Source organism: Barbus barbus, assembly GCF_936440315.1.
Source record: "Barbus barbus genome assembly, chromosome: 2".
Lineage (NCBI taxonomy): Eukaryota > Metazoa > Chordata > Actinopteri > Cypriniformes > Cyprinidae > Barbus > Barbus barbus.
Window position 1 is genome coordinate 1,429,814 of NC_136730.1, and position 15,187 is coordinate 1,445,000.

General features: G+C 39.1%; 1 protein-coding gene across 1 annotated transcript; it reads right to left on the bottom strand.

Annotated features, from left to right (window-relative positions):
* Window positions 1-4,601: 4,601 nt before the first annotated feature.
* On the bottom strand, window positions 4,602-11,402 carry LOC306881813 (uncharacterized protein). Its single transcript, XM_079436098.1, has 3 exons — window positions 11,129-11,402; window positions 9,306-9,620; window positions 4,602-6,010 (listed from the first exon to the last, which is right to left on the bottom strand). The coding sequence occupies exons 1-3, from the start codon at window positions 11,210-11,212 to the stop codon at window positions 5,855-5,857; spliced, it is 555 nt and encodes a 184-aa protein (XP_079292224.1). The 5' UTR covers window positions 11,213-11,402; the 3' UTR covers window positions 4,602-5,854.
* Between the last annotated feature and the right edge of the window lie 3,785 nt (window positions 11,403-15,187).

Genomic DNA, 15,187 nt, shown 5'->3' on the forward strand with positions numbered 1-15,187 from the left:
ATTATAAAGTTATATACATTATGTATGATTCTAAAGTATTGTTTTTCTCCAATAAGGATATACGACAGATTTTAGAGGGATGCGCACATGGGTCTTCCATTCTCTCGTCTTTGGAACGAAACCACAACTTATGTCTTGAAGACAGAAGGAAAATGGTTCGCATTTTGGAGTCCCATTTAAGGGAGAAGTTTGGAGAATAGTAAGTGATGTTTTATTCATTGTTCTACTTTACATAAAGTCAGTCATATGCTGTAAATATAGTTTACTCATAAGTAATCTATATAATCCTTCTACAAGTCCATCACCAAACCAAAAAAAAGAGCTAGCTCTGGCCCTGGTATCACAATCCCCATGCCTTAGAGATTCAGAGGGCAGTGGATATGTGAGTATGCCCAGCAGTTGACAGAACTATGGTTACCTTCACACTGCAGTAGTATTTTGTGAATGTTCTTTGTGAATAACACAAATAAGATATATTGAAGACAATAATTTTGTCGTGGAGTTCAGCGTTAGCTCGGCTCGCTCCTCCGCTGACAGCTTGGGTGTAGCTCGGTCTGTCTGGCTGGGCCGGGCTCTGCTGTGGATGGGCTTCAGCCGCTGGAGTTGGAGTTGGGACTGTTATAGGACAGTCTCTGTCCGTACGGATCCGCTCTGGGCGCTGAAGCTCTGTGTGTACCCCTGGGCGCTGAAGCTCTGGGCGCTGAAGCTCTGTGTGTACCCCTGAGCGCTGAAGCTCTGGGTGCTGAAGCTCTGTGTGTACCCCTGAGCGCTGAAGCTCTGGGCGCTGAAGCTCTGGGCGATGAAGCTCTGGGCGCTGAAGCTCTGGGCGCTGAAGCTCTGTGTGTACCCCTGAGCGCTGAAGCTCTGGGCGATGAAGCTCTGGGCGCTGAAGCTCTGGGCGCTGAAGCTCTGTGTGTACCCCTGGGCGCTGAAGCTCTGGGTGCTGAAGCTCTGTGTGTACCCCTGGGCGCTGAAGCTCTGGGCGCTGAAGCTCTGTGTGTACCCCTGGGCGCTGAAGCTCTGGGCGCTGAAGCTCTGTGTGTACCCCTGGGCGCTGAAGCTCTGGGCGCTGACGCTCTGCGCGCTGAAGGTCTGGGCGCTGAAGCTCTGTGTGGACCCCTGAGCGCTGAAGGTCTGGGCGCTGAAGCTCTGTGTGGACCCCTGAGCGCTGAAGCTCTGGGCGCTGAAGCTCTGTGTGGACCCCTGAGCGCTGAAGCTCTGGGCGCTGAAGCTCTGTGTGGACCCCTGAGCGCTGAAGGTCTGGGCGCTGAAGTTCTGTGTGTACCCCTGGGCGCTGAAGCTCTGGGCGCTGAAGGTCTGGGCGCTGAAGCTCTGTGTGGACCCCTGGGCACTGAAGCTCTGGGCACTGAAGATCTTGGCGGTGCTCCGGTCGGGGCTCTAGATGAGGTGTTGGCTGGGATGTAGTTTCCTGAAGTGTGTCTCGTTGGGTTGGCTGGGTTAAAGCTGGTTCTACTTGTCTGGTTGGTCCTGTTTAGAGCGACATCTTTGAGTTTCTTTGCAAAAATATGTACCAGGTTCTTATAAAGGTGGACGTGGTCATATAGGCAGTCGGTGTCCAGGTCTGGATGGTGGGCCAAGTGTACGTTGGGCAGGAGGGCACAGTGTCTGGAGATGCTAGAGTTTATTTTATTAATTGTTATCTCTGTAATCTCTGGAGTAGAGTGGACAGGGTGATTTTTGAGTTGGGGAAGGTTTCTCTAGCGACGAAGGTTTTTCCACGACGGCTCTGAGGGAGTCAGACACTCGATCCTGTTGGCTCCGCAGGTCGTTGGTGCCCGTGTGGATTATGATGTGGCTGGGCCGGCCTAGCTGGGATTCTGTCAGGAGCTCCAGGGCTTTGTCGGTGGTGGGACACCAGAATTTAACAGCTCTGTGTCGGGGGAAAAGTTTCTTTGTATCAATGAATTTGCCGTTTGAATCGATGAGTAGAGCTACTTCAGGTTCCTCTGTGCTGGTTTGTGCTGGGCTGCTGTGAGACGAGGGCTGATGCTGTTGTGCTGGGGAGCCTGACAGGGGGCGCTGTGATGGCTGTGAGCTGTCTGGGTCGGGTCTCTCTGAGTCTGCGCTGAGGGGTGGGTGTTGACTCCCTGTGTTAGGTGAGTTTGGGGTGGAGGGCAATGTTTGAGTTCTGTGGGTCTGTGCTGGTTCTTCTCTGGCCAGGAGGAGTTCTCTGAGCTGCTCTTTCAAGGCCTGGATCTCGCTGTTCTGCTGCTCTCTCTCCTCCTGTATCTCTCTCAGCTGCTGCCTCATCTCTAGTGTGGACTTTTCTCTGTCCTGTAGCTGAAGTCTCAGTGCGGTCAGCTCACACTGATAGCTGTCCTTCTCCGTCTGAAGCGTTCTCATCTGCTGGGTGAGGGCTGTCAGTCTCTGTGTTTGCTGCTCTGTGTTCTGCTGGAGTTCAGTATGAGCTGCACATGTGTGTGACTGCTGCTGTTTGAGCACCGTTTCTCTGAGCTGCACCATCTCCATCTCCAGCTTCATGAAGTGCTCCTGAAGTATAGGGATGGATTTGAGCAGGGAGGATGGGATGTTCTCAGTTTTAGCCGTTTCTGCAGGAGTGGGCCTGAGATCTGAGCTGCTGTTCTGTGGATTCTGTTCTGATGACAGACTCTCAGATAGCAAAGCTTTCTCGTGTTTCACAGTTTCAGCTATTGCTCTGTAGTCAGCCTGGAATAACTTCAGGTTCCCCTGTACCATGACTGTTCCGTTTTTGTAGATGTTCACAGTCATCATAGTGCTATCGGGGTCTTGTGGTTCTCTGATTTTGACTTTCCAGCCATTACAGATTACAGATTTCTTTTTTTACAGAGGGGTAATGTTTAATGATGGCTTTATGCCAGGCACTGGGGTGATCAGAGGAGAAAATGAGGTTGCAGATTTCTCCAGTTTTGAATAAATCTGCAAACAGAGTCTCTGGATTGTTAGAAAGAAGTTTCTGTTTGTAGTTTTTCCTTGCAGAGTCAGTTCTGATCTCAGAGGGATACTGTATGGTGGTGAGTGGGGAGCTCATCTGCATATGGCAGTGGGGTGATGGGAGCTGCTGCTCTGATTGGCTGATTTTCTCTGGCTCATTTGAATTGATACATTGAGGAATGCCAGAGTGTGGGCTAGCCATAGCTTTAGCTTTATAGCATTTTAGCTTATAAAAATACAAAAATTATCAATGTTATGCCCTTATATTTGGAAAAAACAAGCAAACAAGCCAAAAAACGTTTTCCAGTGCAGTTTTGTTTGTACTCACTGCTTCTCTGTGAATAAGTGGATCTTCTCTTGTTTTAACCTTCCCTGCAGTTTTCCAGCAGGCCTGCTGCTAGAAGCTTGATGCTCTGATCCTCTGCGTTCATTATTTGGTTTTAAAAGCATAAATACTGTATTTTCTGAGTTCTTTTCATGAAAGTTTGTGTCTGTATGTGGTATTCTTCTAGATTTTTCATCTATTTCTCATCTCAAAATAGCAAACAAAAAAGAAAATTCAAGAGCTCTCTCTCTTTCTCTCTCTCTCTCACACACACACACCAGCTCCTCAGAGAATACTTACATAACACAGAGAACACGCTTTAAGTTTCATCCCATAATTTATTGATTAATATCGACATATACATGATACTGTGATCAATAATATAACAAAATAGAGAATGTGAGGAATATCAGCAGAACATTTGGCTGCAAAGCATCGTTAGTGTGTGTTTCTCACAGATAAACCCGACACAGAGACGCAAACATGCAGCGCTGCTGTGTTCAGATCAGAACAGTGCATAAACCTCCAGATGTGATTCACAGCATTCACAGCCGCAGTTAGTAGTCAGGAGCTACGCTGGCTTATTATTAGCAAAGAAGTGCATCACAGTGTTACATTTACATGACATCTCGGTAAAAATTAATAAATAAAGACATTAATATATTAATATTTCAGATTTTTGGTTGCAAGTCTATAGACGGTCTAAAAATAACACTTATCTTCACTGTTCAGTAATGCCTTGGATTTTGATATACTTCACAATGAAATCAGACTCAATCATACAGTAATTCACAGTCTAAATCACAGGCGGTTTGCTACATCATCTGTTAGTACAGTAAGGAGGTTAGTAGGTTTATAAAGCAGTGTTTGATCACTAGTGGCTCACTAACTAAACTATGTTATTCTGGGGCTTTCACACGTGAATGTATCTCATGTCGTTTTATCATCACTTTCATGTATGTGCAACTATTAACTGTTATCATCTTTATATCTAACCTGAAAAACTGTAAACTCTGTTAGTTTGTTTGTGGGTGAAATGACACTAGAAATGTTCAGGACTTTTGCGTGAATGCAATATCTGCATATCAGCATTCATCCTGAATAATATTACTTCAATCTAATATATATATATATATATATATATATATATATATATATATATATATATATATATATATATATATATACACACACACACATACATACATATGCGCCTTGGAAAGACAAAACTGCTTAAAAGTAATTCTGAGTATCACTGACTTTTTCATTGAATTCTGGATTTAGATCTGACGACTGATTTCTCACAATTTAGACTTTTTCTCACAATTCATTTTTTTTTTTTGAATAAAATATAAAAAAGGTAATTGCGACTTTCTATATCACAATTCTTACGTTTTTCTCCAAATTCCGAGTTTACATCTTGCAATTCTGAGTTATATCTCACAGTTCTCAGAATTGCAAGACAAAAAGTCAAATATAAACTCAGAACTGTGAAATAAAACGTCACAACTGCTCATTTTATATTCCATAGCGGAAATGTTCACACTGCTCTTTATCATACAGTAAAAGCATACAGTGACCATAAACGTTTTTTCTGCCATATATATCTGAAATCTCTTCTTTATGCTTTACGATTGACTGAGTCTATTTTTGAAGCTTGACAGCTTCTGTTCACTTGTCTGCTTTCACTGTTTGGCCCCAGATCAGTGTGAAAATCCTTCAAAATGTGATGTTTGCGTTGTCCCATGGGTTTGGACAGAGTAAATGATGACAGAGTGAAGGACTCAGTACTGACCTCTGCTGATTTCTGTGTGTAAAAGTCTACGATTCTTCTGACACCGATGATAAAATCAACTAACACGAGTGTAACTGAGGCTGAAGGGTGTGTGAAGCCCGTGATGCATTTCACAGAAGAGCCCTAATGGTTCAGTCCAGTCAAGCGCTACCGTATTAGACCTCAAGAGCACAGCATATTATTACAGATCTGTTTTTCACACAATATCAAGACCATAGAGGCACAGAATCTCATCTGAACATATCAATGCTCTCAGCTTGTATTGTCTCGTTTTCCAGAGAAATCAGTTTAAAGAAGATGAATTTACTTGATAAGCAAAATTATACAAGCCTTGTCTTCAGAGAACATCTTAAATGCATTTCACCCCAAACAATCTAATCTAATCAAAACTAAAGTAAAATCCTTGTTTATAAAACAAGAAAAACAATTTGTCAATGGGGTATAAAAGTGAACTTCTCTGAAAACAAGCCTCCAATCAAATGTATTTTTAAAGGCTATTTTTTTGGAAAGCACACTATTTATGCACAGATGCTTGAAAGATACTTAATCAGTTTTTTATACCCAAGGTTTCCACCAAATAACAACAAGTTCTGATTGATAATACTGGATCTGTTTCAGTCTTTGTCTAAACTAAAGATCACGTGATTCAGATTGAGTTCTAGACGTCTACGGTCTTGATCTGCGTTGGAGGATGTGCGCTAGTTTCCTGCACTAAATGTGGTCCTCAACTAAAAATACTGATTCCCACTGAATATGGCGTTTAGTTCAGGAAAACAGGCCGGGATCCGCACGCTGGGCGTCTAGAGGAGCTGCTCCTGCTGCTGGCCGTGTTTCTCGGTGTGGAATAAGTGAAGGGTTTGAGAGGCAGAATCAGTCCAGTGGATGAGCTCCAGCAGAACTCTGTAGGTCCAGAGTTTAGCAGCAAAACTATCAGAACCATCAGCTTCATCCTGACCCTGAAAATCACAACAGACAGTCAACATGAGAGAAAACTCTGCCTCTTTCTTGAATACACTTTCTTATTGTGTATGATTGGTGAGCCTCATTACATAAAAAACAAACTGTACTTTTAGCCAAACAGCTCCTGGTTAACATGATCAGAGTTTGAATGGTTTTTGAAAGAAGCCACTGTTGCTCACCAAGGCTGTATTGAATTGATAAGAATACAGTAAATACAGTAACATTGTGAAAAATGTAACAGTTTGGGATCTGTAAGAATAACAAACAGTTGTATTCATCAAGGACACATTAAACGGACCAAAAGTGAGATTAAAGACATTTACAATGTTACAAAAGATTTCTATTTCAAATAAATGCTGTTCTTTTGAACTTTCTATTCATCTGTGAATCCTGAAAAATAAAATGTATCACAGTTTCCACAAAAATATTGTGCAGCACAACTGTGTTCAACATTGATAATAATCAGAAATGTTTGTTGAGCAGTAAATCAGTATATTATTATGATTTCTGAAGATTATGTGACACTGAAGACTGCAGTAATGATGCTGAAAATACAGCTAAATAAATTACAGTTTAGCAGTTATTCACATAGAAAACAGCTGTTTTACACTAATTATATTTCACTGTTTTTACTGTATTTTTAATCAAATAAATGCAGCCTTGAGCAGAAGAGACTTCTTTCAAAAACATCAAATTATTTCAAACTTTTGACTGATGCGTGTAATGGTCACTTTTTATGAACCAGATCATCCTTAAGGATTACAGCAAAATACAAATTCCCATTTAATATCATGTTAAGCTGGGAAATGAGTCACATTGGGTTCACAATGACTTTAAACAAATAAAACTGCATACTTTTCTTGGTGTGTGTGTGTGTGTATAACAGACAGAATATAACATGACCTGCTGCGAGTGAGTGAGTGAGTGAGAGAGTGTGTGTGTGAGTGTGTGTGTGTGTGTGTGTGTACACAGCAGAGTTAAATAAAGTCATCAGCAGTCTGTATCCGCAGAGCTTCTAGATAAAATACACATTTACACACCCACTCTGTGGTCAGTTTGGGGCATTATAGAGCACAGAAATAGATGAGACGTGAGATTTACTCGTGTGTGAAGGAAAGCGTTCGTCTGCCACACATCCTGATGTAGGAGATCCACAGGACAGTGTTGGAGGGTCTAAAACTAAAAGTAGCAACACTACTAACTTACCTACATTAGTCAGTGTAGTGTGACGGCAGTTCAGCTGTTTGAAAATAGTGCAGCCCTTACAGTAAGCTACTTTTGCAAACAGTGTCACGTGACAGAAAACTACAGTGCTGTTTTTGTTGTTTGTCTTTACTACTACTGATTATATTATAAATTATATTTACTTTTACATTAAATGTTCCTTGAATTGCCCAATCTTAACTTGTTACAGTATATTTTATAAATTATCAGATCAAGTTTAATGCATTTACTCTAATCAGAGATTCATTCTCAAAATAAATTCAATTAAAAAATTGAATAAAACTAAATATATTTAAATTACAAATATGTCATGGCATGTTGTAACATAAACATAATGAAATGTAAGCAGAAATAAGACTTTTTAATATTTTTTTCCCCATGTAACATGAAAAAGACATGAAATATCATCTGAATACCTTTGAAACTTTAACTCGGTAAACTATAGCTTCACAACAGCGCTGTGGACTTCTGGAGGCCTGTGACTTACAGGACTAGGGATTTAGGGTTTAGCGGTGCGGGGTTTGATGAGCGTCCAAATGCTTATTGCTGCTTCAACTCCAGCAGACCAAAATAAAGCACGGGATACAGAGTACAGGACTTAACTGAAAGAAACATTCCTCTTCAGCAGCATATCAATGCAAACAATGAGAATGATTCAACACAGATATCAGCAGCTTTGCAAGAGTAAAGCAGAAACTGTAGTGACAGACTGATATTTGGCCATTTTAAGATCATCATCATTGGATAATAACGGTGTCCGCTCGGCATATTAACAGAGGTGCTATTTAGCTTGTGTGTAACAGATGTTAAATCTGCTTTGTCAATGGATAAAGGCAAACAAGTTTCACTGAATTCTGATTAAACTAGACACTACAGTTGAACAGGGTAAACACTGTAACTAATATAAAATACTGTAAACAGACAGAAACCGAACACATTTTCACCATGGTTTAGGAATAAAAGGTTATAAAAACTATTGTCAATGATATATCAACAAACCCCACAGTAAAAACTTTCAGAATATAAAGAGGATTAAAGCTGAAAACGTTGGTGTCTGTAAGTGCTGCTGAAGTGGAGGAAAAACTCAAAAAGCCTTTAAATATATGTATTGTAATTGAAATCTCCAGACGCAAATAGATAAAATGCAATTTAAAAAAAAATCAGCCAAATTATATATCAACAAACCCCACAGTAAAACCCTTCAGAATATAGAGAGGAATAAAATGTCTAAGTTTGGTGTCTGTAAGTGAAGCTGAAGTGGAGATAAAACTCATTTTGATGAAAGTGCCTTTAAAGATATTAATGCCATTTAAATCTACAGAGGCAAACAGTTAAAGAATAGCAAAAATAACACTGCATTTTGGAAAAGTTGACCATTCCAAGAAGTTGAAAAGTTGACCACTCAGTGATAAAACAATGGTTTTGCCTTGCTTTAAATACTGTGAAAATTATGTCTTTGTGTGTGTTATTTCCCAGGTGAAACATAATGTACTTAAAGTACTGTATTTTCATGCACTAATTTTGTACTTAATATACCAAAAATTATTCTTTAGTACTTAAGAAAATCTTCAGATCATCTAAGAGCACTCAACTGCGCTATTTTGAGACACCATGAATAACTAAATACTTTTTTAAATACAGAGATATGTTTAAAATACATCTTAGTTCATATTCATGGTGTCTCAAAATAGTGCAATTGAGTACACTTAGATGATTTTAAGATTATCTTAAGAAGTACTAAAGAATAATTTTATTACATGAAAATAGAGCACTTTAGGTACATTATGGAAGTGCACTTGTTTTTTTAACCTGGGATCTGGGGCTCTAGTTGCATAAAAGTTTGTTTTCTCAACTTTTATTTTTAATACAGGGGTCAGACGTGTTTTATATTATAGTGTTTTAATATAAATTATACTTTGTTCTATGCTTGACAACTAGCCCCGGCCTCCTCTATCATATGCTCTCTAGCTATCTACAAACACACAAACGACTCTTTATCGAACTGAAACTGCAGAATCGCAGTCAGTCGTGCTCAAAATATTGCGTTTGGCCAGAAGTGTGTATTACCGTGGTACACTGCAGCGGCGGGGACGGCGGGCATCCCCCTTCTCCGTTCTCCAGCAGGGCCCCGGTGCTGTGGACCAGATGCCCAAGCCGGTCCTTCACGGTCTTCCTCAGACTCTCATACTCTCCCTCCAGCTCCTCGCCCATCTCCTCCACCTCTCGGCTGATCAGGCACTCCAGCAGCTCCATGCAGCGCCGCAGGGCTGAGCGCATATGGCCCACCTGCTCCACGGTGCTCAGGGCCTCGGGGCAGAGGGCCAAGGTCACCAGACGCTCGCCGCCCGGTGCATGCTGGGACAGGAAGCTCTCCCGCTCTTTCTGAGGAGGAGGAGGGCTGTAATTAGTTATTACAGGAAAAGTGGCCCTTTAGAGGAAGATTAGTCACTCGGACCGCCCACTCCACGCTTACGGTTAATGCGCCGTGAACCACCTGTAATTAACCAAACGGCCCTCTGAGTCACATGCACAAATGCATTCGATATCAATTATGCACTGCGTGTTACGCCACCTCTTCAGACGAACCCAAAACTGGCTCTGATGTCTGCGCCGACGGCTCGCGCACAGCTAACGCCGCACACAGCGAAACGCAAATAGTCATGCGTGCTGAGGAAGGCAGGAGAAATGGACTTGTCGGCAAGTAAAATGTAAGAAAAGGTGTAGGATTTACATTTAAACAATCTTCACTCAGAAATTGCTAGTAAATTCCACAAATTACTAGAAATCAAATGCATTTTCTTTTACTATATGTGTGTGTGTTTAACATTATGTATTGATTATCTTATTACTTTGTTTTATTTATTTTATTAGGAAAAACAATTCTAATAACTTCTGCTGTCGATGTCAAAAGTCATGTGTAAAATTGAAATTTTGTATTTATTAATTTTATAGAAATGAAATACAGTATTTCCGCCCAAATTAATCAGTCACTTGGTAGAAGCCACATAATAGCAATAATAAATAAAAATCACGTATTGTTCTACATTTTTTATATTCTTTATTTCCTACTTAATAATACACTATAAAACTCAAATATGCAATGTTTTGTCAGATGTGGTTAAAGTGCTTCAATCTAAATGATTTACTTAACTGATTTTATTTAATTATAGTATATAATATTTGCATGCTGTAGATAAAAATATTTATATAATACAGTTACTGAATTAAAAAAGAAAGTCAGGTAAGCTGTGATGCATCTGAATGACACTTTTTGAAGCAGAAAAGCTAGTATTTTTCTTGTAAAACATTCTTCAATAATTTGTTTTATTAATTAGATTTTTGTTTCAATCATTTTAATAATGTCCTGAGTAGCGATGCTGGTTTACAGAGGAGAAAACTCTACAGTATTTCAGCAGTAACTTAGAAGCCAAATTATGACAGATTTACAGCTTATGTGACGCTTTCATCCTCAAAACCCATAAACAAAGCAACAGAATGAGGATTTGTGCTGGAATTACTGGGTTGAAACCAAGAGACACTGAATAAGCGAGCACTGCAGCCATAAAGACTGAATCAATCATCTGCTGCAGCTTGTGTGTTTACAGACCTGCCATAATTCTGCTCTAGTCAACAACACGAAGCCTGTGAATGCTCCTCAAATCCTGCAGTTGATCTGTTCAGGGTTTACTGCGCACAAAAATATCCGGATGTTTGAGAGGCACTGCTATAAACAACATTTCCATCATGAATGCAGAAACTGTCTGTTTTAAATCGCAGTAAGCACCCTACCTAGACAGCACTCCAGAACCACACTGAACCGGTCAGGAGACTAGTTTAACCAGCTGGTATTCTGCGCATCGGACCGAATAACGGGGGCCGGTCGTACTCACGTAGAGCTGGAGCAGACGCGTGCAGTCACGGTGCAGCAAGCGCGCGAGCGCCGCCGATCGCCCTGAGTCCGCTGCTCCCTCCATCGCGTCGCGCCTCCGTTACCGTGTCCTCGAGCTTAAATATCAGCCGACCGTGGAGAGCCCGAGCGAGCGAGCACCGGAGGGCGTGATGACGTCACCCCGCGCCGGTTCCGAGAAATTAAAAGCTCCGGGACTCGCGCCAGCTCCGTCTAATTACAACGCGCCTGAAGTGCGTCATAACCGCCGCACGCACGCCGACACACACACACACACACATATATGATATCAGGTAAAATGGGCCAGTTTAAAAGTTAACAGCCAATGACTGCAAAGAATTTGAACCTGTTGCCATAAGAGTGCTAGACGTTTAGCAAATGAATGTATTGTTCAGAGGTTGCTAACAGTGCAGGAGCAATGCCTCATTCTGAGAGCACACCAGAAAAAAGCCTGACATATCCAATATTACTTCTCAATAATAAACATGATAAATCAATAAAAAACAAATGCACATTTAGAAATAATGATTCATAACCCATGTCTTGATGGCCTCTCTGAGATAAAATACTGATTTTGTTAAATAATCCAGATTTTTATAAAGAAAAATCATGTTTAGTTACTGGCCCAATTTACCTGAATGTGTAAAGATAAAATGAGCCATTAATTTGAATTAAAATGGGTCACCTTCTGCGTTGAGTTTAAGTAGAAATTCTGGTGGTTTTTCCTTTTAAAAATTATTTATATTATTATATATTGTATTTTAGCATTTGTGACATACCTTTTTCACATTTTATTACAGACAGAAAGGAAAGCCGAGGGTCAGAAAGGAACATAAAGGAGATGGGGATGGGGATGGGGATCAGTGAGGAGAGGATGAGAGGAGCACTGGCAGAATATAGGAGGCCTAAAAGAGCCAAGCCTCCTTCAATGCAATTCAAATGGATGTTCTAATGTCATTTAAATGCTATTCAAATGCAGTGTTATGTTACATTATAAAATTAAACATAATTAAATGTGTTTTATCAGAAATGTCTCTATTTCACTTTGCAGTTTGACTGGCCCATTTTACCTGAACACTGCCATCTCAAAAAATGTGGGGCAGCTAATGTTTCAAAACCTGTAGGCCTTGAACAATTTTATTTTATTACATCAATTCAACACAAAAATATTAAAAACAGTCCTTATTAATCATAAGAACACAGTTAAATGTCATACATGGCTTTTTTTTTAGTGTTCCAAGCAACTAACAAAAAAGTGGCCCAATTTGCCTGATGTCACCCTATATAAATAAATAAATCATATTGCACATCTGTTTTTTTTTTTTTCTTTTAATGCAAAGTATAGTACACTTTTTAAAGATTTGTTTTTGGCATGTTTTGCCTTTATTAAGAGAAGTCAGTTTATAATTATTATTTGCACTGAAACATTTTAACTAATCGCACCACACACACACACACACACACACACACACACACATCATATTGTACATCTGTTTTCTTTAATTTAATGCAAAGTATAGTATACTTTTTAAGATTATGTTTTGCCTTTATTAAGAGAGGGCAGTTTATAATTTTTATTTGCTCTATCTGAAACATTTTAACTAATTCCACCTCAAAAAATAAATAAAAACATATTGCACATCTGCATTTTTCGTTTAATGCAAAGTATAGTACACTTTTTAAAGATTTGTTTTTGGCATGTTTTGCCCTTATCATGAGAGGACAGTGTTGATGGGAAGGGTCCTCGAGCAGGGTTCGAACTCGGGACACCCGTAGCGCAACACTATATGACAGCACTCTGAGGCTATCAGCGCTGACCACTTTTTCTTCTCTTTTTTCATTTAAAGGGATAGTTCACCCAAAAATGAAAATTCTATCATTAACTCACCATCAAGTGATTCCAAACCTGTTTGAGTTTGCTTGTTTTTCTTCAGTTGGACTTAAAACATACATTTTTGAAGAATGTTAGTAACCAAACAGTTGTTGGTCTCCACTGGCTTAAATATGGACAAAATACCATGGAAATCACCGAGGACTAGAAACAAGCTGTTAATATTCATCACAATATCGGACAGAAAGAAAAAAAATATGCAAGTTTGGAACAAGTTTTGGGTGAGTAAATGACAGAATTAAAATGTTTGGGTTGATTATCACCTTAAAATAAAAAATAAAATGCACATCTGAAAATGTAAAAAATAATAAAAAAGAATATTCTACAAAAATCATAAAATAAAACTTTGATAACCACATAAAAGCATGATATTCTGCAGGGCATAAAACTGAAACATTGTCAAGACTTCCAGTGTCTTTGGCTTGGGTACAATAACAGTCCGTTATGCTGTGTGATACTGTTTTTTCTTATTGTAATTTAATATCATTATCATAAACACACTGGTATATGTAACACAAATACAGTTTACTGCACTTGGTTATTCTTAGTTAGTCTCGCACATTCACTAAAATAGTTTACTTCTGTGCTGCACAATCAGGTTAACGAGAGAGCAATCATTCAAACAATAAAACAATTATGAATGTGAACACCAGTGTTTTGGCAAACAGAAGTCATATAAAATTACGTAAAATAAAGTTTCATAATATCCTGACTCCTGTCTTAATGTCAGTGTGGTTTTATTGTGTTTTTGTGACGATACTGAATGTTAGTTTAAAGAACAGGTTTAAGAAAGTGAACTATCATTCTGGACGACCCGGCATGTTATTCCTGTCTTGGAAGCAAAAGCTATAGTAAATGGTGTTCTGTCAGGCGCTGTTACTTCTGTGTCGTACATCAGCTTCACAACAAAAACATCTACTAAGTGACAGTTTATCCACTTCTGTCAAGAGATACAAAAGGCAGGAATTTCCACTTTGTGTCTGTCGGAGTCTCTGGCAGAAACTAGACTGCATTATTTCACGCCCATACTTAGAAAAGAGGACAAGCCGCAGTCTTCTAATGTGTGCAAATCAAACTCACTTTTGAAAGACTACAAGCTAACTCACATTCCTCCAGCTAGTCAAATCAGACAGATGTCACACGTGAAGTGGTGTGGCACACGCTCACGAAGCAAAGAAAATAAATAACACTCAGACTAGTAAAACTACGACAAACATTCATTTTTCTCATATCTTGTAGAATTTCCATTTTGGGTGCACTATCCCTTTAAATAAGTGGATTTGTTTTTCATTGACAGAATAGATGAACGATACAGTGTAGTACAATAAAGCATATGGGGATTTGGATGTGGCCTTATGAATGGATTAGAGCTTTAATCTCTAGTGAAGCACCTGGGCTTCGTCTCATATGGACATGAAATACAGCCTGAAAGCTGATGTCGGTAAGTTTGTTCCATTAGAGGGCGCCATGAACACTTCAAAGCGCCGCTGCGCTCTGTATGATCACGTGACCCGATGACCTCAAACACAGACACACTCAGAGATATCATCATCATCATCATCATGTCATTATGAAAATGATACATTTCAGCCCATTTTAACATTTTAACCGACAGACAGACAAAACAGTTGAGCAACACACCCAACAAGCGGCAATTATATCTACAACAGTGCGATTTTAGTGCATACTGCTATTGTTATTATTAATATTGAATTATTGTATATATTCATTTTAATTTTAGTTTATTTTTGTTAAGTGTTTGTGTACCATTGTTATTTTTAATTATTATTATTATTTATATATTAAAGCTAGGTTAATTTATTTAATTACATTTTAGATTATTTTATTTCAGTTTTAGTTTTAATTTAGGCAATTTCCAGTAAATAAATTTAGTACTTTATGCTAAACATATTTCAATTAGTTGTTAAAGTAACATTTAAAATGTTCAGTTACTTTAAGTTTGTAATCGAATATTTGATGTCATTTTATTTCAGCTACATTTCATTGAACAAAAATGTTTTTAATATACTTTTAATGATAATAATAAGCCTGGCCTACAATCTTTCAAGTGAACTATGTACACATGTGCAAACACTTAATTATGAAACTTTATTCTGGAGATTTATACTTAATTTCTTATGAAAATGAACA

Coding starts and splice junctions, on each gene's coding strand:
- LOC306881813 (XM_079436098.1), bottom strand. CDS start 11,212: ATGGAGGGAGCAGCGGACTCAGGGCGATCGGCGGCGCTCGCGCGCTTG. Junction 9,621..11,128: donor CGCGTCTGCTCCAGCTCTAC/GTGAGTACGACC, acceptor CCTCCTCCTCAG/AAAGAGCGGGAGAGCTTCCT. Junction 6,011..9,305: donor CGCCGCTGCAGTGTACCACG/GTAATACACACT, acceptor TGTGATTTTCAG/GGTCAGGATGAAGCTGATGG.